The sequence below is a fragment of the Martes martes genome (genome assembly GCF_963455335.1).
Source record: "Martes martes genome assembly, chromosome: 10".
Classification (NCBI taxonomy): Eukaryota; Metazoa; Chordata; class Mammalia; order Carnivora; family Mustelidae; genus Martes; species Martes martes.
Window position 1 is genome coordinate 6957970 of NC_137898.1, and position 27483 is coordinate 6985452.

General features: G+C 52.6%; 1 protein-coding gene across 2 annotated transcripts; it reads right to left on the reverse strand.

The window, feature by feature from the left end:
• Positions 1 to 423: 423 nt before the first annotated feature.
• POLA2 (DNA polymerase alpha 2, accessory subunit) lies at positions 424 to 27396 on the reverse strand. 2 transcript variants are annotated; one of them, XM_080817106.1, is made up of 18 exons: positions 27220 to 27396; positions 22982 to 23106; positions 22404 to 22483; positions 22179 to 22236; positions 17703 to 17809; positions 15156 to 15349; positions 14469 to 14557; positions 12724 to 12879; positions 12050 to 12112; positions 11283 to 11325; positions 7534 to 7658; positions 6994 to 7032; positions 6223 to 6296; positions 3173 to 3281; positions 2836 to 2942; positions 2023 to 2082; positions 1663 to 1789; positions 424 to 917 (listed from the first exon to the last, which is right to left on the reverse strand). In XM_080817106.1, exons 2-18 carry the CDS (start codon positions 23063 to 23065, stop codon positions 765 to 767), a joined length of 1668 nt encoding a protein of 555 aa, XP_080673232.1. In that variant the 5' UTR covers positions 23066 to 23106; positions 27220 to 27396; the 3' UTR covers positions 424 to 764. The 2 variants fall into 2 exon arrangements, with proteins under 2 accessions (XP_080673232.1, XP_080673231.1); XM_080817105.1 differs by lacking the exon at positions 27220 to 27396 and adding an exon at positions 26628 to 27103.
• Positions 27397 to 27483: the final 87 nt, after the last annotated feature.

Sequence of the window (27483 nt, forward strand, 5' to 3'; positions counted from 1 at the left end):
CAGGACACACGGGGTGTTTGGGGACCCTCGAGGGCCCCACCTGGCCAAGAGCTCCGGGCTCTGGGCGAGCCCCACGCGTTGTGCAACTTTGGCAGGGCCAGCGCCGGGGAATCCAGCTTTGGCTGGGCTCCGGGAGGCCGCCCCCTCCAGATGGAGTGGTCAGGCTGGGACCACCGCCCGCAGAACAGGGCTGCGCGGGGAGGGCCAGGCACGCCGCCAGCTCCTCGCTCTGCAATTCTCCCAACTCCTCGGCCCCCCCCGCCCCGCTCCCCAGCACGGAGGCCACAGGGGCCTGGGGAGGGTCAGGGCTGCGGCCGGACGGACACCCAGTGTGACAGACGTGCCGCCTTCACCGGGCACAGGTTAAGGAGGCAACGTTCTTTGTTCCCTGCCAGGAAAAAGAAAAAGGAAAAAGAACTCCGCTCAGGAGTCACCCTCAGAATTTACTTTTATTTCTCCGAAAGTTGTTTCTGTGTCTGATTCCCGCCGAGAGATCACCAAGCCTTCTGGCCTTTTCCGAGCACGCTGCGTCCACAGCCAGTTTGCCCCGGGCTCTGTGTGTCCACGAAGAAGCAAGAGCTTTCTTCCAGAGCAGCTCAACTCCAGGTCAGGGTCAGGGTCAGGGTCCAGCTTCGCCGGGCCCGAGCCCCCGCAGCCTCCCTGCGCCAGGTGACTGTCCGCTGTCCTCCACCTTCCAGCGGCCGGGCTCCCGGCGGAGGGCTGCTCCTGGGCTCTCAGACGTCCGTGAGCGCCACGCGACGGCCTCAGATCCTGACCACCTGGGCGGCCACGCACGGACTCCGCCTCCCCTCCCCGCCCGCCGCCGGCTGCCTCCTGACGAAGAGGCGGCCGAAGGTGCCCCCCACCTGCCCCTTGGTGAGGCGCCCGGGATTCACACAGACGCAGCCGAGGACGTCCTGGGGAAAGGAAAGGAGCAGACGTGAGAAAGCTGGAACCACCTAACAGACCCCAGAGAGGGGCTGGGAAAACGGAGTGGAAGGCAACGGAACACATCTCAAGTCCAATCTGTTAACTTACTATTGGAAAGCCCTGACTTCCTTTTGAGCCTCTGAACCAGAATTAAAAAGGGTAACAATCAGCTCCCCAACTTAGGAGACAAACCTGACCTGGTTATTGTTTCCAACAGCGGAACACATTTTTACCTCTTGAGGTCCCACTAGCTGATTTGGCAAGAGAGCTACGGCTTGGGTAGATCCCGAGGGACCCACCCCGGGGGTCGGGGGCTGGGGCCTCAGGTGGCCGAGATGAGAATGACCCAAGGGCTTCTTCAAAGTTCTCATGGCGGAGCCCTTTCTGGAGGTCACATCGGAGTTCCGGGGAGTGGGGCAGGCAAGTGCACGTGCGAAATGTCCCCAGGTCTCCCGGATATGGCCCCACATGACAACCACTGTGTGAGGGGCTTCCTACCTGCCCCTGGGCCTCCCAGGCTGGCTAGCTGAACACCCGGGAGGTACATGGGAGCAGGGAGACGGCTTTTACTCAAACATTTTACTAATAGACTCATTTTCTAGTCCTTTTATCACCTCTCCCAAAGAAAGGAGCACCATCCCCACCCAGCATGAGGAGTGGGGACCAGCGGTCTAGAAGGGAAAGTCAGACAGGTCCTGGTGTTTTGGGGGAAAAAGCAGAGTTCAAACCTACCTTCACAAAGTATTTCAGCTCTGATGGGATAATGAAGACGTCCGGGGTGACGGGCAGCTGTGCATAGGTGTAGAAATTCTCGTAGTCAATGGCCATGTCTTCCTGGGGAGGGTAGAGCGGGTAGTAGCTACAGAGACGGAGAGAAACAGTCAGCAGTGGCTGGGCCGGGGGCCCCTCTTCCCACATCGTCTCTCCCACTCCTCCCTGTGTTTGGGGGACAGAAGGCAGGCTTGTCATCACGGGGGCGGGGGGAGAGTTCCCAGGTAGTGGCCCAAGGAAGATGCTCGCAATCAAACCCATCAAAGCACCGGACCCCAAAGCCCACTTGTCCTGGTCAGAGAGCCCCACGAGCGAGCTCACCTCCTCTGGGTCAGGATGTGCTTGAGGATTCGGCTGAGTCTGTCCGAAGGTCCAGAAGCACTGGGGAAGCGAGAGAAGCAAGAAATGGAATGTAGAGCCTCGCCTCCTCAGCTTCCGTGTCTCTTTGGGGAGGACCTGAGGACTCGATAAACTGGGGAGAAGCTCCATGGCCCACAGGCAGTGATGAGAGGGTACCTCTGGGGAAGTCGAAAGACCCCCCCAAAAAAGAGCTCGGTCTGTTCCCCCCGAGAAGGGGAGCCGGCCACCGGGCTGCAAAGGCAAAGAGCAGGCATCCCAGGTGATCAAGACCACGCAAGCTGTTGGCTAAAACCACAGTGTGCGAGAACGTGCGAGAACGTGTTAGAAGCGCACCAGCGTGCGCTTGGCGTGAAGTCAGGGTGACCCTTGCACCTCGGACCCCAGCCAGCAAGCACACACCCATCTCGCCTAACACACACACTGCTTCACACGCCCTCCAGCGATGGAGGGACCGCCGGACGGCGGCCAGCAGGCAGGCTGGGTCTGGGTTTCTGCAGACCGACACCCGGCTGACCAGCTTTGCAGTCACTTGCACGAGCAGGGACACCCACTCCTGCTTAGGTCACGAGAGTGGGAGGTGAAGAAAAGGAGATGAACTTCTACGATGAGAAACGGAGTGCAAAGCAGAACGGCCGAAGGGTCTGGCACAAAGCGCGGCTCTGAGGACTTCCCAGTCAAGGCTCTGCCAAGCGGCCCCTTGGTTTTCTTGGTGGAAGAAAGGCCCGGGGTCCAGAGAGCCAGCGTCCTGCCTGCCGGCCCAGAGGTGCTCCCCACCTACTGATCTCCTCGGCTCCCATGTGGAACAGCAGATCCGTGGACGTCAGGCCGAGGATCACCCCGTTTACGGCGAGGCTGCAGGGCTCAGACACGAACTGCACTCGCTGAAACGAGAAGGGGCGAGACGAGCATTCGTGCACCCAACTTAGAAACGTCCTGCCCTTGTCGGGGGGGACAGCGGAGGGGGGTCTCCCGGGGGGGTGGGGAGACCACCAAAAGGGGGGGCCAAACCGATGGACAGTAAATCACAAATACATCCGTCTGTTAAACAAAGATGCTTAAGAGTCAGGCCCATCCACCCTCCACTCGGGGGCCAGAGTGGGGGCGCCGCTACCTTTCTGTCGTCTCGAAGCAGATCGGAGTAGTTGAAGGGCGGCTGCGGGTACACGGGCTCGCGGTGCACGTCCCTCACGGACGGGACAAAGACGAGGCGGGAGCCAGAGCTGCTTTGTCAGAAAACCGTCAGGAGAGGGAGAAAAGCGAGTGCAGCCGAGTTAGAACAGCTGGACGACAGACGGCAAACGTCGCGCTCGGGACAAGGGCCCCTGTCCAGGGAGGAATTTCCGAGCTGAACTCTAGCAGGAGAGAGGCTGTTTCCCACGGGACACTGTGAGCACAAGACACCTTGTTCCCACTTCCGCACATCTACCTCAGCGAGGCTCGAGTCACCCGGGACACGCTTTCTCCCTGCCCTGTGTGGTGTGCTGCTGGTGTGCAAGGGCAGGACCGTTTGGTAGGAAAGAAAGGGGGAGCCGAAATTGGGATAGAGAAAATCTAGAAAGACAAGGTTTTGACCAAAGAATCAGGGCCTTGCAGCCAGATAGGAAACCAAACCTCTGACTCCACACTGTGCACACACACGTGGTGTACAGGCGGGAGTCTCCCTGACCTGGTGGGGCGGGGGGACTCTTGCCCAGGGAGACACCAGCCATGCCGGCTGGACCCCCACACTGCTTCACACAAGGGGGGGGGTCAAACCACAGCCTCCTACCAGAACACTGGGTCCTTATTACAACAACGGACAGACACCTCCCGAGGGATGGGGAAGAACACACGTGGCCTTTCCCCGAGGCCCTTCCCTCTCGCACAGGGAAGCGATGCTCCAAGTTTCTCTCAGCAGACTGTCTAGCCAGATTGACAGGACAATTTAACAGCAACGGCACACAGAGATTTTCTTCGATGGAAGCAGAAGGGGGATCTCCAAGGTTCAACATGTAAGCGAAGAAAAACCTTCAACTCTAGGACCCAACTATTTATCCTCAGCCACACAAAAGAGGAAAGGGAAAAAAAGTCCTGTTTCCTTGGTTCCCTCAGCTGTGCTTGGCAGGGGGCCTACTACAAACCACACAGGCGCCCAGTGTCACTTTGAGGGCATGTTTAAATCCCTCCAACAGCGCCCACTGCCAGCTCCCTCTCTTGCTTAAACTCTACGGCCTTCCCAGACGCAGGTACAGCTCCGTAGCTGCCTGTCCTATGGGAGAAAGGTATTGGTGACTGTTGTCACATCTGTCACCTGTCATACCTGCTCAGAGCTTGAACTGAGACTTGTGCAACAGAAACCAGGACCTTGAGACCACTTTGGCCATCAGTTACGTCCTTGTGACATGGAGAAGTACACGATCAAGTCACCTGAAGCCAGGGCTGACCATCCCAGGACTAGCTGAGCTCCAGGGCCAGGGGCTCGGTCTGCGAGGGACACTGAGGGTGGAGATGCCGCTGGCCCCGTTTAAAGGGGGAGAGCTGCTGCTTCAGGGAAGGTTCTGGAAGAGCAATGGTTAAGGAGGAAACAGCCCTCCTGCTCATGGTTGTGAAGTGGCTGTAGGGGGAGGGATCAGAAAGAAAATTCCAACTATGCTAAGCATTGCACAACCTCGTGCACGGCGGTGGGAGGGTCCCCACAGCCGCTCCCTCTGTGGGGCTGCTGCTCAGCGCAGCTCGGCTCTCTGTGCAGGGGGCACTTCCGCGAGCTCTGACTTTTACTGATAAATCAGCTCTGCACATCTGATCTCTCAGGGATAAAAATAAATTCCCCCAGCACGGAGTGCTTATATACTGTTTTGGGCAGGGCGGGGCAGCTCCCCCTGCCCCGGGGCGCACGCTGGCTGCAGATGAAAGTGCCTGGCAGCGCTGGGCGCTCGCCACACAGTCACAATGCCTGGTCTGTTCTTTGTTTGTCCCACTGCTGTCACCACCACACGGGGCGAGGAACCAAAAACAGAACCCGATGTTGCACTGAGAGCACCCGGCCCGCTGGGGCACGGCTACTCGGTCCCTGACCATCCCCAGGGGACCCTTCTGAATAAGGACACCAGCCCTGCTCCTGGCAGCCGGGACGGGGAGGGGTATCTCTGAGGGGCACCAGGTGCTCCCCAGGTCTGGCCTGCGTCAGGACAAGCGGCAAGAGGGGAGGCACCTGTATTAACTTCATTTGAGGGACGGAGCGGGGAAGGGGCAGACCCAGATGCAGGCCCAGTCCCCTGAGCCCCAGGTAAGTTAGGGGGGCTTCTCCTCAGTCCCCGAGGCCTGCCAGAGCGGCCTTGCTGCCGATACAAGAAGGTAGTATTACGACTAATCGACTCCGGGATCAGTTCTCACCGCGAGCGGGCGGAAGATTATACATCTTGTTTTAAAAACCACCTTTGTTACAGACTTGTTTTCAAAAGCTTAGCCTCAGGAATGTTTATTTTCTCTGAGCTCAGCCACGGGCAAGGCAGATCCCTAGAGGAGAAGATCCATCACCTGTACCGGATCCCTTCAAACCCAGGCCCTGCAAGAAGAGGGCAGGAAGTGAGGACGTCTGCTTCCCAAGCAACTTCCTACTTGTAGTTTGGGACTCTTCCTGGAATAGTGCCTTTTCTCTCAAATTAGAGTTGCACGTCTCTCCTCAGTTCCTGCCCCTTGGTCTACAGCGAGGATCTAAGATCCCCCCCGCCCCCCCATGGCCTGCTCGGCCGTCAGCAGTGCCCCACGAAGCGTGGGGCAGCTCGGACTCTGGGGAAGGACTTGGACTCACCCCAAAACAATCACTCATGCAGCGAGATGCTTGGGGCCCCCGGGGATTTCGTTGGGGAACTCATCAAACACTTCTCAGAATCAGCTGGGAGGGTTCCCAGGAAATAGAAGTTTACACAAAAGGGAGCGAGAAAAGGAAGGAAGCAAAGGGCAAGCAAGGGAAGAGCGAAAGTCTGCGCAGCCTCTCCCCGTCGAGTGTGTTTATCTTTGTGTTTTAGAGACGCCTCTAAGCCCGGCGTCCATGCACTTGGGGGTCAAGAGGGGGATCTGATCTCTGGAGTTCAAAAGGATGAAGGGACAGGAGCTACCGTTACTTCCTGCCGCGGGGAACCCGGGCAGCGTGAGGTTCTGTCCAACGGTCTCAATTCTGACCTGCGCGTCCCTTCGATAATCGTCCGCAGACACTGCTTGAAAATATCTTCAAACGGACTCGTGAGCAGGCAGCTCTGCAAGAGGAGGAAGGAGACGATTCAGAGGGCAGACGCCGGCCTTCGCTGACCGGCCTGGCGTGCTGAAGGACCCCGGGGGCCGGCTGCTCAGCGAGGAGCTGAAGGACAGTCAATGATGAAAGACACATGCTCGCGGTCTCTGTCGTCAAGAGCAGTCTGTCTGGGGGCAGGAAAGCGGGTGGGGAGTTGTTCATCCTCTAGAACGTAAGCTGAAACACTAGAAGCAAGAGTGTTCTGAAATCCTTTCTGCGGAAGGTGCGACATCCTGAGACAAAGGGCAGGAGGCACAGACTCTCCGCCACGGAGATGTCCTAGGAAGGGCCTTTTGTGTTTTCTGCATCAAAGGACAGCAAGACAGGGGTCCTGGAGCCAAGGGTAGCAGCTTAATGAGCCACAGACCCCTGTGTCTGTGCGAGCGTGCTCAGGCCTTGGAACCGAGCATCACACGGGGACCCCAGACTCACAGATGTGTATTTCTTTCCCCAGCTTCCAAACGGGCCTTGTATTCTGGTGACACGAAGCCTTCCAATGCAGTATCTTTATAAAAATGCCCTGCTACAGTGTTTTTCTGATTAGCCACAGGGATTAATTTAGGCTTGTGACAAATACTGCATAAACTCCAAAATATGGGAACAAGAGTGAGGGCTCAATGGGAGGGAAGTATCTGGCACGTCCCCTTCCAGCCTCGACTTACCTCAACCTGTTCATGCTTTGCGTCCAGGAAAGGTCCAAACTGCAGACAGAGAAACGAAGTATCAGAACCACACGGGTCCGGGAGCGCCTTCACACACCCTCTCCTAGTGGTTCTCTGCCTGGGGTCCATCTGTCCCTCCGGACAGCAGACGGGGTTGGGGTGCCCAGCCAACATCACAGGCAAAGGCCGTGACCCTGGATGGAGGGAGGCCACCAGGGTCCCCTAACCAGGTGTGCTGCCTCCTACAACAGAGGGCCTTTCTTGGAAAAAAAAAAAAAAAAAAGACTTTATTTGAGAGAGAGAGAGAGAGGAGGAGCTGAGAGAGAGGGAGAGAGAATTGGAAGCAGGCTCCATGCCCAGTGCAGAGCCCGAGTGGGGATTTGATCTCACAACCATGCGATCATGACCTGAGCTGAAACCAAGCATCAGATACTTGACTGACTGAGCCACTCAGACGCCCCTGGGCCTTTTTCTAAGGTCTCCTCCCCAGTTTCCCCTTGGTGCCTCCCCCAGCGAAGCTGTCCCAGGACGCTGTCCTACCAGGATGCAGACATCCGGCAGATCGCGGTTGATGACGGTGATCAGATCGAGCAGGGGGTCGTACGTGATGCTGTCAGATGTGGTGTATGGGCCACAGGCTACCAGGACCATGTTTTGCTCAAAATCTAAGACAGAAAGGATTATAAGGTATTGATTAGAAGGTAATGGGATGGTGGGAGAAAGGACAGTTAGGGAAAAATGCCACAGGACTCAATTAATTGAGAGTCTCCCTATGTGTACAGCTCTAGGAATCCAGGATCTCATCCCCATCCACAAAGAATACTCTGCCAGCTGCTAGAGACAGGGAAGTATGCGAATAACTAGGGAGTGACAGGCAGTTTGCCAGCAGCACACGTGGGCGATGGGAGGAAGCAGCAATCAGGAAAGACCTGATCAAGGTGAGATTTGCTCATGCCTTTCCCCTATTTTTTTAATGATAAAACACAAATAACATAAAATTTGCCATCATCACCATTTTTAAGTATACATTTCAGTGGCATTAAATAAATGCAGAGTGCTGTGCAGTCATCACTGCCATCCGCTCCCACAACTCCTTCATCTCGTGAAACCGAAACTCTTGTCTCCATTAAACACGAACTCCCGCTCTCCCAGACCCTGGCCACCATTGTCTGTCTCTAGGATTCTGGCTACTCTAAGCAGCTCATGTAAGTGGAACCATACACTATTTAGCTTTTTGTGACTGGCTTATTTCACTTTGCTTATGCTCGTAAGTAGAATTTTCCGGGAGCAAGGGCAGGACAGGACCCTGGAGAGTGTGCGGCTTGAGGGAACATCTGTGGTCCAGTGTGGCTAGAGCACGTGGTCCGGTGAGGAGTGGAGAAAGACGGGCTGGGTGTGAGGTTCGGGCTGGGATTCCCGTGTGGGGTACGGAGGTGTGACGTTCGGCTACTTGTCTCGCACGGCCATTTCCCCACAGCATCGGCCTTCCTTTGGGAGAGCCGGCCCTCACTCGCCTCCACCAGGCAGTCCGGGGGACTGTAAATTGGGTGTAATGTTGTCCCCTAGCCAAGAGCCAGGTGTGTGATCAGTCTGAGCCATCCATACTCTCCTCTCGGGTTCTGGAATCTCGAGGTGAATCATTCAAGGAGAGAAGAAAAGGCGGAGCTGACCTATTCCGGCCGGAGGTAACTGGACGAGAGCTGGGGAATTCCTGCCGGCTGGACACCTAGAGTTGCTCCCAAGTCTGCATTTCTAGCTTCCCGTCCTCGCCGCGAGCTAGCTGGATTTCCCCTAACAAATTCTCTTTTTCTTAGGTTAGTCTGAACCGGTTTCTGTAGCTTACACCAACAAAACCCAAAGATCTCTGACTTAACATGGAGTTGTGTTAGTTTCCTATGGCTGCTGAGACAAATTATCACAGCCTTAGTGGCTGAAATCAAACACGTATTTATGATTAACGGTTCTGGGGGTCAGAAGTCCCACAATCAAGGTTCTGGCAGGGCTGCATTCCTTCTGGAGGCTCTAGGCGAGGGGTTCCCTTGCCTTCTCCAGCTTCTAGAAGCCACCTGCATTTCTTGGCTCAGGACCCCTCTTCCATCTTCCCAGCCAGCAGCCCACCTTTCCTACTTTTGATGTGGATCGTTCTGCCCTCCCCCTTACAAAGACCCTTGTGATGACACTGGGCCCACCCAGCCAATCCAGGATAATCTCAGGATTCTTAAGTAAAGGACACCTGTGAAGTCCCTTCTGCCGTAGAGAGAAACACAGTCCCCGTCCGAGGAAGTAGTAGGCCGTTACTCGTCTACCAGAGCAGGAACGCCGTGAGTCGGGATTGAGAGTTCAGGGAGAAGAGTCTGTTTCACCCTGGGCTAGGGCAGGGGGCAAAGTTAAATCTGGTTCTGAGGAGCCTACGGGAGATGTAAACCCTGGAGGAGAGCAAGGGCCAGCAGACCAGGGCCCACGTCGTATTCTGCGTCTCCAAGTGCATTATCTCAGTACCTCGGTTAAGACTGTTTGTTGTAACTAACTCCACGGCTTCCGGAGGCTTCCCTGGCGCGCGGCTCAGGCTCCCGGGCACCTCAGCCACGTCAGTTTCACCTCGCCATGCACAGTGGATCTAATGCCACCACGTTCACTGGTTCGTTGCCAAAAACATGGGTCTTCTGATACGACGTGCAATGTCATAAACCTCGAAATTTCATTCCTGATTCTAGGTCACCGCCAAGAACGCCCTCATCACGCACCGTTACTGTGCATGGGGTGCTGACAATATCCTTGAGTCAGCCGTCTCACTAAGAGTCCTCACCAGTCTTCTGTTTTCCTTCCAAAAATGCTCTGAATGATTCTGAAACAGTCTGTTAGAATTTCTTTTTGTCCTTTCCCACCCAGATTAGTTACCAAATAACTCTAGGCCTCCTTAGAAATTTGTCTTTTTTGCGGGGGCACCTGGGTGGCTCAGTGGGTTAAAGCCTCTGCCTTCGGCTCAGGTCGTGATCCCAGGGTCCTGGGATCGAGCCCCGCATCGGGCTCTCTGCTCGGCGGGGAGCCTGCTTCCTCCTCTCTCTCTGCCTGCCTTTCTGCCTACCTATGATCTCTGACTGTCAAATAACTATATAAAATCCTAAAAAAAAAAAAAAAAAAGAAAGAAATTTGTCTTTTTTTAAAAAAAAGATTTTATTTCTTTATTTGAGAGAAAGAGAGCATGAGCGCAGCGGGGAAGTGGCAGTGCCAGCGGGAGTGGGAGAAGCAGACTCCTGCTGAGCGGGGAGCCTAAGTAAGAGCATGACCCAAGCTGAAGGCAGACACTTAACTGACTGAGCCACCCAGGTGCCCCAGAAATTCGTCTAACTTTTTAATAAACTTTCAATTTTGGAATAACTTTAGAAGAATAGGAAAGTTGCAAAGATAATACCAAGTTCTTGTATATATACTCTTCCCCCCATGTCCCCGAACGCCAGCACCCTGCCTGACTGGGTGCATCTGTCAAAATGAACCTGGGGGCACTTGGGTGGCTCGGTCAGTTAAGCATCTGACTCTTGGGCGCCTGGGTGGCTCAGTGGGTTAAGCCTCTGCCTTCGGCTCAGGTCATCATCTCAGGGTCCTGGGATCGAACCCCACATCGGGATCTCTGCTCAGCGGGGAGCTTGCTTCCCCCCCCATCTACCTGCCTCTCTGCCTACTTGTGATCTCTGTCTGTCAAATATATAAATAAAAATCTTTAAAAAAAAAAAAAAGCATCTGACTCTTGATTTCAGCTCAGGTCATGATTGTGAGATCACGCTGTATGGGGCGTGCCTCGTGCCTTCTGCCCCCTCCCGCCCAATCCCTATGGACTGCGTGCATGCTTTCACTCTCTCTCTCAAATAAATAAATAAATCTCTAACAAAACAAAACAAAATGAAGGAATTCACGCTGGCTTATTATTGTTAACTCCTGACTGTTTGGGGGTCACTAGGTTTTCCATAATGTCCCTTTTCTCTTCCAGGATCCTAACCAGGATCCCACAGCACATTGAAATTCCTTTTAAAACCATTCCTATTTGGTCTTTTATAAAGTAACTTCCAGATACACATGGCATGCCTCGTGTAGCTAGAACCCAGGTGGTCAGGCTCACTGGGCTCAGACCCCGGCCTTCCAAAGGGCCCGGGAAGCCAGCCAGCTGCTGTCGTTCCTGGCCTCCCCCCGGGGTGCTGCCAGCCACAGTTTGCAGCTTTCTCGGGGCCTGAGGAACCCAGATCCTCCTCCTCCACCCTCGTGGTTAGCAGAACAATGTTTGAACCCAAACTCACCTCCATCCTCTTCGGTGGGCTGATAAAATGGAAGTGGCAGACCCTTAAAAACAGGAGAAAAGCTGAACTGAGTTCCTGGTTGAACAAAAAAAAAGGGAGGGGGTGGGCCCTGAATGTGGTTGGGGAACCGCAGCATCGGCAGGTGGGGAGGGAGGGCTGAGGTGTGGAGGGAAGAAAGCAGCCTCAGTCTTGCTCCTTGGAGCTCAAAGCTCGCAGAACTGATGGTACCTGCCGTTCTCCTACATGGCACAGAGCGGCAGAGAAACTCAGGTAATGGGAGGTCACGGCTAAACACGTTAACACCCAGCAGAAGGTGGGAGAGCACAGGTGCCCGGAGTCCCAGTATTCTAGGCAAAACCCAAGAGTAGGGAATCTGCCACTTTTGCTCGAGTTATTTGCAAATCCGTGGAGGACTAACTACTGCCTAGAGCAGGGGCTGGCAAACTAGGGGCTTTGGGGCCCATCCGGCTACCGCCTGCCTTCACGAAGCTAGCCACACTCACTGGTTGGCAGGCTTCTATGGCACTTCTGAGCCACCAAGGCCAAGTCATTGTGACAGAGACCGTAAGACCAGTAACGCCTCAGATATTTACCAAACGGCCCTTTACAGAAATGGTCTGCAGGGGGCCCAGAGGTAGCTTCCCATTCTATAGCTAAAGGATTGAGAAGCAAATAAATAGGTTCTCCTGTGTTTCCAGGACAGACGGAACGGCCCATACTGTGTCTGCAGCAGAGGAGGAGGGAAGGCGGGGCAGTGACCCTCGTACCTCGTAGAGTTTGGTGGCAATAAATTTTCTACCAGTCGTGTTGATTCCTTCCATAATTACAACCTGAAGGACAAGAAGTAGAATGGGAGATAAACGAGATCGGCAATAAAACTATTTTGATAAAGTTAAAAAGTATGAAGGTACTGGGGCGCCTGACCAGGTCAGTGGGGAGGACATGCGACTCTTGGTCTTGGGGTCATGAGTTTGAGCCCCACATTCAGCTATTTCACTTAAAAAAACATCTATTAAGTACTAACTGCACCTATCTCATTTTATAATTAGAAACTCGGGGGTATTTTTCTAGAAAACAAATTAAGAAGGTTGCACCAGTAATAATAATTATGCTCCATACGGATGATCTAATTTTTGGTAACAATCCTATGAGGTAAGAAGTATTATTTCCATTTTAGAGAGAAGACACTCTGCTTCAAGATGATAAGGAGCTTGTGACAGGCCCTACTGGGGTGGAGCTGGAGGCCGAACCCGGCAGCAGGTCTCAGGGCTGAGGTCAGAGCATTCGGGGAAATCTGGAATCTGTACACTGGTGTCTGCCCTCGGGCCAGCGCTCCCGCCACACCTCAAGAGAGTGTGAGGCAGCCCGGGAAGCAATGTTCATCCTACCGCCACCCCCATCCACGCTACAGAGTACACAGCACGCGTGCGTCCCATCTCACCTGTCCGGGAAACAGAGAATATTCTTTGAGCTCAGATAAATCCACTGGAATCTGAGCCCCCAAGGAATGTTCCCGGTCCCCCTCGAGAATCACGGACTTGCTGTTCAGCTTCCCGTTGGTGTCACAGCCGATCTGGCCCAGCAGAGTAATGGGCTCCTACCGAAGATGTAACATACGTGTGACAGTCTTGGGGGCAGGAGCTCGAAATCTGGGGTCACCAGAATGGACAGCGGAGCAAATCCCAAGCAGGAAGGATTTTTTTTGGCCGGGCCACCCTACTGACAAGCATCACCAGTGACTCTCAGGGCATCTGGTCTGCCCACCCACCCACTGCTTGAGGCCCTCTAAGCCGTCACCTAAGCTTGGGCATCTCTAGGGAAGACAAACTTGGTTCCTGCGCCCCAAGGCAGCCCACTGCATCTCTGGATAGTTTCAAACATTAACAGCTCCCGTCTGTTGGGCTTACGGGATACCAGGCACGTTCTAAAGGCTTACATGTATTAACTTGTTTAATCCTCGCAATGACGGTGAAGTGGACACTATTTCTGGACCCACTTTACAGAAGAGAGAAATCAGCCACAGGTTACATAATTTAGTTAAGGTCAAAGTGTGGGTCAAGTCTGGGTTTGAAGTGTGGCTCCAGAGCCATATCCTTAACCACATACCATATTGTCTCTTAACAGGAAATTCTTCTTCAAATTGAGCTGAAATGTCTCTCTCTGGCTTCCTCTGTCCTGTTCCCATTCCTGGGGGCAGACTGAGGAAGTCCAATCTTTCCCCACAAGACCGTGCATTGCTGCCTCCCCTCCACTGCTTCCTCCCAAACTTCCTTATATGACATGGTTTTGTGTATCATCCCCAAGTGGTCAATCTTCTCTGAATGCAAACAATGACAGAAGTTCCTTAAGGAATCTTCTAGAACACATTTCCCCTTAGGTTAAAAAATGTTTCAGGGGGGGCGCCTGGGTGGCTCAGTGGGTTGAGCCTCTGCCTTCAGCTCAGGTCATGATCCCAGGGTCCTGGGATTGAGCCCTGCATCGGGCTCTCTGCTCAGTGGGGAGCCTGCTCCCCCCCCCCCGCCTGCCTCTCTGCCTACTTGTGATCTCTGTCTGATAAATAAATAAAATCTTAAAAAAAAAAGTTTCAGAGAGAAAGCACTGGAACATATGCCAGATTAAACCACAATTAAAGATATTACTGGCAACGGTTGATCCATAAGGACAGACACCAAACTAGGGGAGTGACTATGGGTCACTGCTCCTGGAAACCCTACCCTTGCTGTTGTCCTCATAACCTGATCACTGAACACTTCTATCCGTGGGAAATCTCCAGGGGGCTACCTGCCTCACACTAAAAAGGGGAAGGCCTCAGTCTTTGCTTATGTAGAAGACCCTAATCCAAGTGCAAAGAAAATGTTATCAAATTCGACCAAGACAGATGTTCTAACTAGAACGTAGACAAGAAGTAAAAAAGGGAGCAAGGATGCCTTTTTACCATTAGTTTAAAATACAATATTAGGGAGCTGGGTGGCTCAGTGGCTTAAGTGTCTGCCTTCAGCTCAGGTCATGATCTCAGGGTCCTGGGATCGAGACCCGCATTGGGCTCTCTGCTCAGCAGGGAGCCTGCTCACCACCCCCCCACCCCCGCGCCTGCTTGTGATCTCTTTCTCTCTGTCAAATAAATACATAAAATCTTTTAAAAAAAATACAGTATTATTTAGGAAGGACTGTTAGAACGATTCTTACTTGAGCTGGGACCAGAACAGGAGCAAAAGCCTCGATCTTGTAATGTTCCTTGAGTTCACTGCCAAGTTCCTCTATCTTACAGGTCAGAACTGAAAGCCCAGAGGGGAAAAAGTATTGTGTTTAGGACATTTCACTTGCAAGGGGAGAAGATACAGCGCATTGTAAAATATTGAAGTCAGTCAATTTACAGAAGTAGGAGGGGCCCAGGACTTCCTTCTAAAGCCCTAGCCAATCTCCCAGTATCTGGTGGCTGAAATTTGGCCACAGATCACGGGGCACACTCCCCGAGAGTCAGCACAGATGCCCACAACCCAGCCTTCCTTTCCTTCTGGTCATCAGTGAGGATTAGGGCAAGTCAAGTCCCACCTGGAGAATCTTCCATTCTTTACAAGGAAGACACCACAAATGTCTTTGATTTTCATCGGCTTCTACACAGTTCAAATGGTTGTCACCGGGAAATGGTTATGTGCTTTCTTTTTAGGGAAGCGGAGTGACTTGGGAGAACTGCTGAGAGGGTCATGTCCTGTCCCTCCACTGCTAGGGGCATCCTGAGGACATCTACGAACTTCTGTATTCAAAGGCGACCTTGGAACTTGTTCTACCGGCCTAGCTAAAGCTGTGTTACTTACTCTACGCCTTTCCAGGTGGTTTTATATTCTCCAGAATCGCAAAGAGATAAACAATTACCGTCTCGAATATCTGGGAGCTTCTGGAACATTGATTTGTAGCTCCTGGTGAGGGACTCTGGACCCCCCAAGACCTTCAGGCTGAGGTTACCGGCCCCTCCTCTTCCAGACCAAGACACTCCCTGTGCTGAGCCAAAGGAGGTAACCACTTCTCCTCGGTTATTTCTCGAGTTGTATTTCTGAGAGGGAGTAGCACTGATTGGAAGCAAAACAGATACGCATTACTGAATTCCTATTTAAAGAGTGAGGTGAATATAATGAGGTAACCTTTTGGAAAGGGGGACTGGAGAAACGTCAAGCTGGCCGCACATTTTATAAATCTTATCAGCTTAATGGGGTTGGATATACCCAGACCTTTAAGGAATTTCAGGAATGGGGGTAAGTTTAGAGACAGACATATTTCAGAAGGTTTTCTCCTGGACTACAGCTAAACAAAGGAAAACCAAACCAAACTCTGGATTGATTAAAAAGCGAGTTTGAAGGACCACTTTCTTTTCTCTCTTACAATTTTTTAAGAGATTTTTTTTATTAGAGAGAGAGAAAGAGAGGAAACAAGCTGGGGAGAGACAGAGGCAGAGGCAGACCCCCCGCTGAGCAGGGAGCCCGATGGATGCGGGGCTCAATCCCAGGTTCCCGAGATCATGACCTGAGCCGAAGGCAGACACTCAACCAACTGAGCCACTCAAGGGCCTCTCTTACGAATTTTTTTTCCCCCGCACTTACTAGAATACCCTAGAGCCCGGCTGTGGATAAGCCCAAAGTTGCTGTGCATCTCTAATACGGCACAACACGGCTCCAGGTAGACACCACACTGAAAGGAAGGTCAAAGGACTTAATCAGCTCCCCCGTGTGTGCAGATGGGGCTGCACTGAGTTCAGCCAGCTGGTGGACAACCGTTCCCACTCTCCAAGGCCCAGCTGACAGGCTCTCGTATTTCCACGACCCGCCTGGTAAACAAGAACACGGAGGTCACTGAGCTCCCCGGAAGGCCGTGCGGGCCTCGCACCCCCTGGCTGGGAACGCAGCTGGCAGCGAGCTCACTTGCAGGCGTTCTGCCCCTCAGGACCCGAGCTCTGCACGCACCGGTTTCACGGGCGATACCGAAACTGGAGCCATCGTTCCTGCTTCCCACAGAGGCTACGGGAGAGGAGCTCGGTTAATGAGCTCGGGCCCTGCGCTGCTTCTACCTGGATAATTTACAGGTTACTTCCATAAATTACAAAACCAGTTTCTGATGTCAGCTTTATTAGCGTGCACTTAAAAAAATGCCGAGGCAGCGCACGGCTGCCTTCTCTGAGCTCCTCCCCGAGTGGCCCCGTGGAACAGCCATCACTGCTGGCCCCTTAGTGCCAGGACACTTCAAGGGACTGCTGCCGTCACCGTGCTGGCTCGGCTGATGAGAACCGTCTCTAGCCGGCAAGTTTCAAAGAGGCCCTCGTACGTCTAGAAAGCTCATTTCCCAAACCCGTCTGAGAACTCCCGAAAGCAGCAGTGGCTCATGCTAGGGAAACTGTCCTTCCGGGTCCCATGGCCGCTCTTCTGGAGTGACCGCTGTCACCTCCTTTCTCAAGCGACAGAGCTGGACAATCTTCAGCTCTGCTCTGTCGACAAGGGGACCGCGGCACAGGCAGTTCGAATTTCTCTAAACGGTGAACGTGACGGGTCCTTGGCCGGACGCGGCAGCACCAAGCTTCTCTTCTACCCGGCAGGGCCATCGCCTATGGAATGTGCTAACAGGAGACATGTCATTTACGGATTTCAAAAAAATCACATGTGATCTTTGTGGATTTACGTGCAGAGGTGGCAGCAGGGATAAAAATGCCAACTAAGTCCGCGTAGACGCACAGTGACATGCAAACTCTCAGAAACTAGTTGTAACCTGAGAGAGGAACAATAAGCAGGTTTTCCAACAAGATGAACACAGATACGTGCTTTTCTTTAAAAAAAAAAAATAGACGCTGTGGGGGCACCCGGATGGCTCAGTAAGTTAAGCGTTTGCCTTTGGCTCAGGCAGGCTCCTGGGATCGAGTCCCGCATCGGGTTCTCTGCTCAGCGGGGAGCCTGTTTCTCCCTCTCCCTCTGCCTGCCGCTCCCCCTGCTTGTGCTCTCTGACAAATAAATAGAATCTTAAAGAAAAAGTTGATACTAGAGATGAAAAGAAGAGGAAGAACAAGGAGAAGAAACCCAACAACAACAGAACAGGGGCAGATGGGAACCTATCTGTCTCCCCTGGCGAGACTCCCGAGACTCACGGGCTTCTGAATAGACAGGTTGTTTTCCGGAGAAGGTATCTGTTCCTGATCTGGGAAATGAGCCCCAGAAAAGTGGGTGGAAAGTGAGTTTCCTTAACGACTGGAAGACGCAGTAATTTTCCACCCAGGAAGGGAAGGCAGGGAGGGCAGACAGCAGTAAGCCCTCGAGCCGGATACCACAGAGCCACACGCTCACCTGCACGGACTCCCTCACTCTGGAGGGTCAGTCCCCCGACAACCACAGAAAGGGGAGAGCTGGCCCGCTGTCCGGCAGCTGGAGTCATTCTGATCCATACCTTGGAGAGAAACTCGACGGCGAAAGGAGTTGATGCGGGCTCCGAGTAGACACAGTCCTTTTCGTTAGGGGGGTCTCTGGAGTGGTGATAGCTCGCTTCTGAGAACCCTAGGAACAAAACAGAAAACGAGATCCCAGTCACCGAAAACCCAAGTTGTTACCTGAGGGTACGGCCGCTTAGGAAGAAAAGCCCGGTCGGTGCCCAAGAGAAGGGCACAAGGTAGGGCTGGGCTGGTTCCCTTCTTAAAGCCCCAGCTCCAAGCATAATCCCATATGGAAATCTTCAGCAGCTATCACCAAATCCATCGGAACCCTGTCCCCATTTTGAAGGCAATTAGGAAAAAGTATCAACATTTCCCAGAAAGGACTGCCAGGCCAGCAATCTGTCCTGTCAAACTGTGCATGTGGTCACCTTCTTTCCCTGCCCCTTTGCTTTGGAACAGCTAGAAATTTTAATCTGCACAGACACATTTTCCTGAGAAGGGGTGGGACCATGTTACGACTCATTTTGGCAAAATCCCAAACGTTTTCAAAATTAGAGAAGGGAAATGACTCCGGGAAGATAACATGGTTGAGCTCATCATAGTCGGAGTGTTTAGCAAACACCTCACTTCTGTTGGTCACTTCTGTTCTGAGCGTCACTTCTGTTCTCGGGCTTTTGCTCATCCACAGGAATCCAAAGGGAGGCCCAGGATTGAGACCCGTGGCTCCGAGATCTGCTGCTCCCCAGAGTCTAGGACAGCTGACTGGGGCAGAGCAGGGGTACACTCTTCGCCAGGACCACAACCAGGAGGCCGGCTGCTCTGCAGAGGATTCCCTGCTCTTGGGCTCCTCCTGGCTGCGTACCAAAGTCATGTCACCACAGCCACCTATTGGCGACGACTGGGCACAAACACCGGAGAACAGATGGCAAGGCCATTATCAAGTAGCTGGGACAGAAATTAGGTTTTATTTTTTATTTTTTAAAGATTTTATTTATTTATTTGACAGAGAGAGACAGATCACAAGTAGCAGAGAGGCAGGCAGAGAGAGGGAGGGGGAAGCAGGCTCCCCGCCGAGCAGAGAGCCCAATGTGGGGCTTGATCCCAGGACCCTGAGATCATGACCCAAGCCGAAGGCAGAGACTTAACCCACTGAGCCACCCAGGCGCCCCAGAAATTAGGTTTTAAAAAGACTCTGATGCTACCACTCTTGTACAATAACCAATTTTTAATACTCCTCTCTGCTATTTTCATATTTTTCCAATTTAAAAAATATATAAATTCTAATATTTACAATCTTAGTTTAAATATAAACCTTTATTTGAATATTACATATACTGTTTTTTTCACACTATACTAGCTATGAAGATTTTCCCACAAACTTTGTCCTTTTTTAGTAGCTGTGATTAAACTGATACATACAAGAGTTGACGTGAATACTTCTCTACTGCTGGGTGAATGGGTGCTTGTACCTTTGGCTGAATCCTAAATAACGCTGATGTCCATCGTCACACAGATGGCTTCTCCCATAATTCAGATTACTTCCTTAGGAGAGATTCTGACTAGGGACAATTAACGGGCCAAAGGATGGGTGAGATTTTATGGTTTCGGTGTATTTTCTCAAACTAATATCTTAAATGACTCTTGTAATCCACAGGGATATGGAACTCTAGGGTCAAGGTTGGGTGGGGGTATTTCAAGAGGACAGTCCGTCTCCTAGGACATGGCAAGAGGGTGGGAGACAGGGCAGTTTCATGGCCTTTGTCCTCAGCGCTCGCAGCCAAACCCGATGGCATCAACAGACCAAGTCCAGTCGGACTTCTCAGGGACGCGCTCACTCTAACTGCGCTCAAGAGATTTGCTATAAACGATGCACGTCTAGGCATCTGCAGTGAGAAGTGCCGGGACCGAGGAGACCATATTCTCATATCCTGGGGCAAGCACATTCTCATACCATCCAGAAACCCAAATTATAGCCCAGGTTGCCAATTTATTCACTGAAAGTGGATGCTGGTGGCATGGGAACTTCACATCCGCAGGCTAACCCATTCCCTCCAATCAGGCAGGGCATGTGGAAAGCCAAATGATCACCAGGGGATTATGGCGAGCACAGAGGCAGAAGAGTTGTTAACTGTACAAGTCAAACATTTAATGATGATCGGAGAAGGCCAACAGGTTACTCGGCTCTACACCACGGGCACGCCTGCCTCGGAGACCCAACAAGGGTCTGGCAAGCTCGCTGTGCACTGTTCGTGAGGGGAAAGGCCAACATTTGGCCCCATGACCACGCAGCCAGGAGGCCACTGATGAATGGCCTAACGATGACTGAGCAGTTTCCCTGGGACAGGTACGAATCAAGGTATTTCACGTTCCCCTGGGCCAGACCCACGTGGCGTCTCCTCTGAGCTTTCCACACGTCTTTCAACTCGTTTGCTCATTTCAGTCCAACCCACTTAACTCTGATTCCGTGGTCACCAGCTATGATTCCTAACTGAGCGTCCGTGGCAGGAACGGGCATCCTTAGGACGGTATTTCTGTCCCTGGAAGGGCATATACTCCCCTGGGGAACCAAGTAGATTTGCATCTGATCTACGCGTCAGTCCACGGAGCGCTGGGTGACCAGGAGTCAGTCCCCAAGCGCACGCTCGGCTCTGGACAGACAGACAGATCACACATGCTGGAGCTGTGAGACCGTCACATGAGGCAGCCCTACCAGGGTCCGCAATCCCGGCTGGTGCTACTTAGAGAGCCAAGCAACCGTCCTTACTCAGGTCTGTCCTTTAACAACGATGAACATGCCAGGCTCTGGAAAAACAGCAGCGAACACAGCCGCGTCTGTGCCGTCTGTGCCCTCTGGGAGCTTCTGCTCTAACACAGGGAGGCAGACTGAAACAGAGCAGAAATACACAACCTGCCTCAGGTTAGCAAGTGCCGCGGAGAAAAGTAAAGCAAGAGAAGGAAACAGAGGCGGGAACGAGGAGGGGCTCGCTCTCGGCGGCGGGTTTGCTCCCTCGGACGGGGGACAGATGAGGCGGACCCATGTCTGGTGTGTCTGAAGAGCAGAGAGACCGCCAGAGTGAGGCGGAGAGGGCAGTGGACACGGGAGTGGGCGGACTCCGACGGACCCTCACACACCTTCTGAATGTTATCGGGGCCGATGGGGGGAGCCGGCCGAGGGCAGTGAGCAGCAAAACCTGGCGCGACTTGCATTCGAGCGGAGCGTGGCACGCGGTAGCTGCTGTGTGAGCGGCTCAGAGGCGGACACAGCAGAAAGCAGCCAGGACAGGGAGCTGTCCCGCTCATCCAGGAGAGGACAGTGCCGAGGACCTGGTGGCAACAGGTCCCGGGGCACAAGGGGAGAGGGCTGGTGAATGAGCTGGGAGGGGGGCATGAGAGAGACGGAAGACTCAGGGAGGTCTCCGAGGCTCCTGGCCTGAGCAAACCCAAGAAGGAAAGCGCTTTTTAGTAAGACACGGGTTCTAGGGGCGCCTGGGTGGCTCAGTGGGTTAAAGCCTCTGCGTTCAGCTCAGGTCAGGATCCCAGGGTCCTGGGGTCGAGCCCCGCATCGGGCTCTCTGCTCAGCGGGGAGCCTGCTTCCCCCTCTCTCTCTGCCTACTTGTAATCTCGCTGTCAAAAAAAAAAAGACATGGGTTCTAGGACAGGACCATCTCTAGGGGGAAAATCAAGCACTGAGTGTACGATCTCTTCAGTTTTAAGCTAAGGGAAATTGCGGCGTGTCCAAGTAATAGGTTACGTGTGCCCGTCTTGTGTCAGCAACCTCACAGGGCGTGTTTTCGGCTTTCTAACTCTCCACAGGCGCACCTGAACTACTTGCCTTCTTCCTCACAATGCAACTTGACTTTGAAAAATTAAGGCTTCCTCCGTGTTTATGGATTTCTACAGATTTATTTTGAGCTTCTTGAGGGCAGAGCCCAGCCGTGCCTGTTCTCTCCACCACTGCTCTCCCGGCGTCTGGTACAGAGCCTGGCACACGGCAGCTGCTCGGTAGATGAACGGAAGCATCGGGATCTTAGAGGTAAGGAAGCTGCAGCTCAGAGGGATAAAACAACTCACCCAAGGTCCCCTAGGTCTTCTGACACAGGCTTTGACGCCAATACTATTCCATAGTCCACTACCCTAGCCTACCCCTCACGCTGGGATCCGACACTGGAACTGAACCATTCAGTTACAGCACCTCCACCGGATACAATGCTCTGCAACTTTTACGACGAGTAATTATGGAGAAACTGTATTTATGAACATTTCATGATGCTTATGCTAGTTGAAAAAAGGCAGGATAGCTCTATGGTTCCAAGGACTGCCATTACGTAAACATGGCTATGCCTGTGACGGGAAAGGACGACATGTAAGTGGCAACACAGTAGGAACCATATGGGTGGCTCCTTTTCTCCCTCAGAACTTCAAATGTCGTGACACTGTTTTTAGAATAAAGAAAAAAGGCTATTCATGGGAAGCGATCTCCAACATACACTGACCTTAGAGGGTGTGGTGTAGGAGTCCAAGAGGCTCTCTTCTTCTTCCTCCACTTCGATTCTACAAACAGTGCTCAGGAAAAACAGACTTCCACCCAAAATTGAAGGCAAGGGTTGATTACATAAAAAAGCCGACTAGTAGGTACTCTTATTATCTGTTTTTAAATTACACAAATTACAAGATACAGCACCCGGCTTTCTACAAAGACCAGCAGCAGGAAAGGATACAGCTCTTGGATGGAAACAATGTCTCTGGCTCCGGCATGCCCACCGTCCCTGGACGCTCTGGACAATTTTTTGCTTAGACACTGAGGAATAAAAGATAATGACTGTATTATTCCATAGTCAAGTAACAGAGGAGGTGTGTTCCACAGCTGTGAGGTAATAACAGGCACTCAAAATACAATCTAATATATAAAATTCCTCCAAGTACGAGTTAAGTCAAGACAGTGCACGGCAGGCTAGCGAAAAAGAGTCATCCCGGGACGGTCTGCAACCACTCAAAGCTACCACCACCACCAACGATTTGCTGAAGGCCTACATACCACCCAATATACCGTTTTAGGTGATTCTGACCCACTCTCGTCTAATTCTTACAATAACCATAAAAAAAAATACGGGTTATTAGAACCAGTAACAGAAGAGGAAACAGACGTTCAGGGACAGACGTTATGTTGGCTGCCCCCGTGCACACTGGGACCAGATTTCAGATGTGTTTCTGAAGCCCACACTCGTTTCACACCACCTCCCCCCGAAAGGGAGGAATGGAGAATTCCATTATCAGTTTCCTTACATTTTGTTCTTACCTCATGCTCAAAAGAGTTCAGGATCTCTGGGGTGAGGCCAACTTTCCCCGTTCTGGTGCAGAAGGCTATCAGCTCGGCTACCATGCCCTCCTCGTTCTGTCCGTACAGGAGGCACAGCTCCACCACTGCGGGAAGGGAAAGTGGGCAGGTGAGACCACAGTTCGTTTCCTGCAGCTTCCCCCCTCCCCGGGGAAAAGTGAGAACAGTCTTTGATTTCTTCAGTCAGTGTTTCCTCAGCACCCACTGGTGCCAGGCCCGGTTCCCGGCATGAGAATATAGCAGTGAACAACAGAGAAGAATCCTTATCTCCGCGAAGCTTACTCTTGGAGACAGAAAACAAGGAAGTAAAATCTGTGCTATGTTAGATGGTTCAATGTGCTGTGTAGAAACAGAAAGCTGGGGGCACCCGGGTGGCTCGGTCCGGTAAGCGGCTGCCTTCAGCTCAGGTCATGATCCCAGTGTCCTGGGACGGAACCCCGGGTCGGGCTCCCTGCTCAGCGGGGAGTTTAATTCTCCCTCCTCCTGTGTGCTCTCTCTTTTCTAAGATTTTATTTATTTATCTGAGGGAGAGAGATTGTGAGAGAGAGTGAGCGAGCACAAGAGAGGGAAGGGTCAGAGGGAGGAGCAGAGTCCCCGCTGAGCAGGGAGCCCAATGTGGGCTTGACCCCAGGACCCTGGGATCATGACCCGAGCCTAAGGCAGACGCTTAACCGACTGAGCCCCCCAGGCGCCCCTCCCCCCTTGCTCTTGCTCTCTCTCTCTCTCCCCCCTCAAATAAATAAAATCTTAAAAAAATAAATAGATAAGTAAGATTAAAAAGAAAAAGAAAGCTGGGGAAGGGATCAGGGGTTTGGGAGCAGGGATTGGTAATTTTCAATACAGTGATTAGGGAAGGCTTCGCCGAGAAGGTGGAAAGCGAGCCACGCAGTCTTTAGGGAAAGAGCTTTCAAGCGAAGATCCTGAGGCAGAAGCGAGACCAGCAAGGCCACTCTGGGTAGAACACAGTGAGGAAGGAGACAGACGAGGAGTTCAAGGGGGTGCAGATGGTTGGCCACTGTAATTACCCTGGTTAGTACTCTGAGCAACTTAGAAGATCACCAGGGGGTTCGGACAGCACGGTAACATGACCCAGCTTCCAGCGAACAGGGCCACTCTGGATGCCGTGTTAAGCAGAGAGCGAAGGGGGGAAGGGTAGCATCAAGGGAACCAATTAAGAGAACCGTGGCACAGCGCAAGCGAGCAATGATGGCGGCTTGGACCAAGGTGGGGGCAGTGAGGTGTGGGGAGAAGTGGTTGGACTTCACACAGGAAGCATCGTGAGGGTAAAGCCAACGGGATTTGCTGATGGTGAAGAAAAAATGGAATCACAGATGATGCGGTTTTCAGGGTGAGCACCTAGAAGGGCGGAGAAGAGAGCAGGAGGAAGTCCTATGACGAAAGGGAAGACACACAGGACCTTGGTTTTTAGATTCACGGAGTTCGAGGTGCCCGTTACACACCCAGCTGGCAGCTGGACAGGTGAGCTGCAGTCGAGCAAGTGGCCCGGGCTAAGACAGGCCCCTGGGACTCATCAGCAACACACGGGATGAAAAGCCGAGAGACCACATGAGATTCCCTAAGAAAGTGTGTGCATTTGCGACTCAGGATGAGCCTGAGAAGCGGTGACAAGCAAGATAAGAGAACAACTAGGTACAGTGTCTGAGAAGCTAAGAGACAAACGTGTTTCAAAGAAGACATGACGAACGGTGTCAAATGGGAATTCCGGATGAGGACTGAAAAGTCACCCCGAGTTTAGCTAGGTTAAGGTCCCTGGTGACCTTGAGAGAAGCAATTTCAGAGAAGCCCTGGGGATGAAAAAGATTACTGAAATGGGCTTAAGGAGGGCAAATCTGAAGACAGCAAATACAGACAACCGACAACCCTTTTGAAGAGGTTTGCTGTAATTGGGGAGGAAAGAACTGGAAGAGGGAATGAGTTCAACAGAGTATTTTATTTTTATTTTTTAAAGATTTTATTTATTTATTTGACAGAGAAAGAGAGATCACAAGTAGGCAGAGAGGCAGGTGGGGGGGGGGGCGGGTAGCAGGCTCCCTGCCGAGCAGAGAGCCTGATGCGGGGCTCGATCCCAGAACCCTGAGATCATGACCCGAGCTGAAGGCAGAGGCTTTAACCCACTGAGCCACCCAGGTGCCCCTCAACAGAGTATTTTAAAAGTGGAGCAAGAACCACACTACTGTGCTATCAGGAGAAAAACTCTTAAAGCGAGAAAAATAGAAAACATGTAAGAGGTTAGAATTACTGGAGCAATGTTCATAAGAAGGTTCGAGAAGGAATGGGATTTAGGACTCTAGTGGGGGGGTCTGGATTTTGCTAGGAATAGGGAGAATTTATTCATTGGAATAAGGCAGCAGGAGAGGTAGGTGTGAAGAAGTAATGGTGGAAGTTTTCTAACTGTTTCTAGTTTTTTGGTGAGACAAGTTCATCAGCTTTGAGTGGGACAGAAGGACCTTAAAGGAGAAGGTGGCAAACTTAAAAGTCCCACTGAGGTTAGTAATTATGAATTCAAAGCCTAGAATTCTAACACCACTGCCAAAGTAGTTCTGTGAGATGAAACCAACAGCATTTTGGAAAAGAATGCACTGGGCATAAGACCTTGGAGAATTTTGGTATCTCACGGAAAGTTAACATGTTTGCATTCTGGTTTTACACATTAAAAAAGAAGTTCTAGGGGCGCCTGGGTGGCTCAGTGGGTTAAGCTGCTGCCTTCGGCTCAGGTCATGATCTCAGGGTCCTGGGATCAAGTCCCGCATCAGGATCTCTGCTCAGCAGGGAGCTTGCTTCCCTCTCTCTCTCTCTCTCTGCCTACTTGTGATCTCTCTCTGTCAAATAAATAAATAAAATCTTTAAAAAAAAAAAAAAGTTCTAAGTGTTGACGAATGGTTAGGGCAGAGGCACGTTCATCATGATTCTGAAACTGAGAACTCTACACCTTCCAAGACACTGCTTCCGACATCTCCCACCCCAGAGCCTGACCAGTAAAAGGGAGCACCCACACTGGAGGAGAGGAGACTGGGGTTCACAGACTAGCGGTCTCCTGGTCTGTTTCTGCCTCTGTAAACAGCTGACAAGCTCCCCAGCGTTTTTATCAGAGCTAAAATTCAATTTGGGGAACCCACCTCAAGGGTTCATATCTGCACAGACCACCAACAGCTTTGATGAGACGTGATGGATGAGAAGTTTACAGCCAGGCTGGAAAGGGAGGAGCCACGAATAAAAAGTCACATTTCAAAACCCCCACGTCTCTTGTTCTGTTTCGGAGGCTTAAAGAATTTCACAACTCGCGCCACCGGGCCTAGTCTGATCCTGGCACGGCCCAGTTCCACCTTTCGGAAACTGCGCGGGTTTAAAGTCGTGCTTCATATTCTTACTCTCGAGTTGGGATCCAAGCAGGACACTGCAAACGCTGCCAAGTACCTACATCCCAAATCGCACGCTTGGTTTAATTCTTCGTCTCCCAAACACCAAGAGGCCTGATCTAGGGGAGGGGAGAAACTTGGCTGCGTTCCCTTTGGGGTTCTAGGCGACTGGGAACACCGAGCGGGAGCGCGGACCTCGGCTGGGGGCGGCGCGGGGCCGAGGGACTCACATTTCTCGGTCAGAGCCGCCTCGCATTCTACGTCGAAGATCTGCAACTCTTCCACCAGGCGCTGGGCGGACACGCTCATGGTGACCCAGCAGGGAAGCCGGGGGCCTGGCCCACCGAGCTCCGACCTGAGTTCCAGGAACCCACGGCGTGGAGACTGATGGGCAGGACGGGGCTCCTCGGATCCTTGCTCCCTCACAGAGAGCGAGACGGAAGAGGACCAAATGGCCCACGCCGTCTGGCGGTCGGAAGGCCCCCGGCCTCAGCCACGGAGAAACACTTCTTTTTAATGTGGGAGAAGCCCCCAAACGCCCGAAGGAAGGAAGCAGAAAGCTCGTTAACTCGCACTTCTGGGGAGAACGTCCTGCTCCCTAAACGCTACCGCGGAGCTTCTCCAGGACTGGAACAGAACAGCGAAACCAGCGAAAACCCGCCAAATGGTTTGCACGGCGCGCGCATGCGCGAGACGGGTTCAACCCCGCCCCTTCCCTTCTGGTTTCCTTCTTGTTCCCAGTCGTCGCGCGCCCCCGTGCGTCCAAGGGCGCGTGCGCACAAACGCCGACACGCCCGCTCGCGCGCCCGGCGGTCCGCCTACCTCATGGCGGCTCTGCAGTTGTGTCTCATGCGGCGCGAAAGCTGGGCTCTGGCGCGCGTCGTCCTTGGCCTGCATCACTTAAGTCGCGTCTGGGTGCCAGCCGTGGTTGCCTATATTTTGGCACCGCCTGCTGGGCCAAGCCTCGTGACCAGTGCTCGTCATCTTTTGGCCCTGCGCGTTGGTGCGCAGGCGCTGTTGTGTACCCACCCCCCAAACCTCCCAGAGCTGCTGTGCCCGGGCGCAAGTCGTTCCTTCTCTGTCCCC

What these genes read in the sequence shown, in the direction of transcription:
- POLA2 (XM_080817105.1), bottom strand. Translation starts at nt 26,706, where the DNA reads ATGAGCGTGTCCGCCCAGCGCCTGGTGGAAGAGTTGCAGATCTTCGAC. An exon ending in ATTGTTTCCATCCAAGAGCT is followed by an intron (nt 22,237 to 22,403) that starts GTATCCTTTCCT and finishes CACTGTTTGTAG; the next exon opens with AATCGAAGTGGAGGAAGAAG. An exon ending in AGCTGAAATACTTTGTGAAG is followed by an intron (nt 918 to 1,662) that starts GTAGGTTTGAAC and finishes TCCTTTCCCCAG; the next exon opens with GACGTCCTCGGCTGCGTCTG.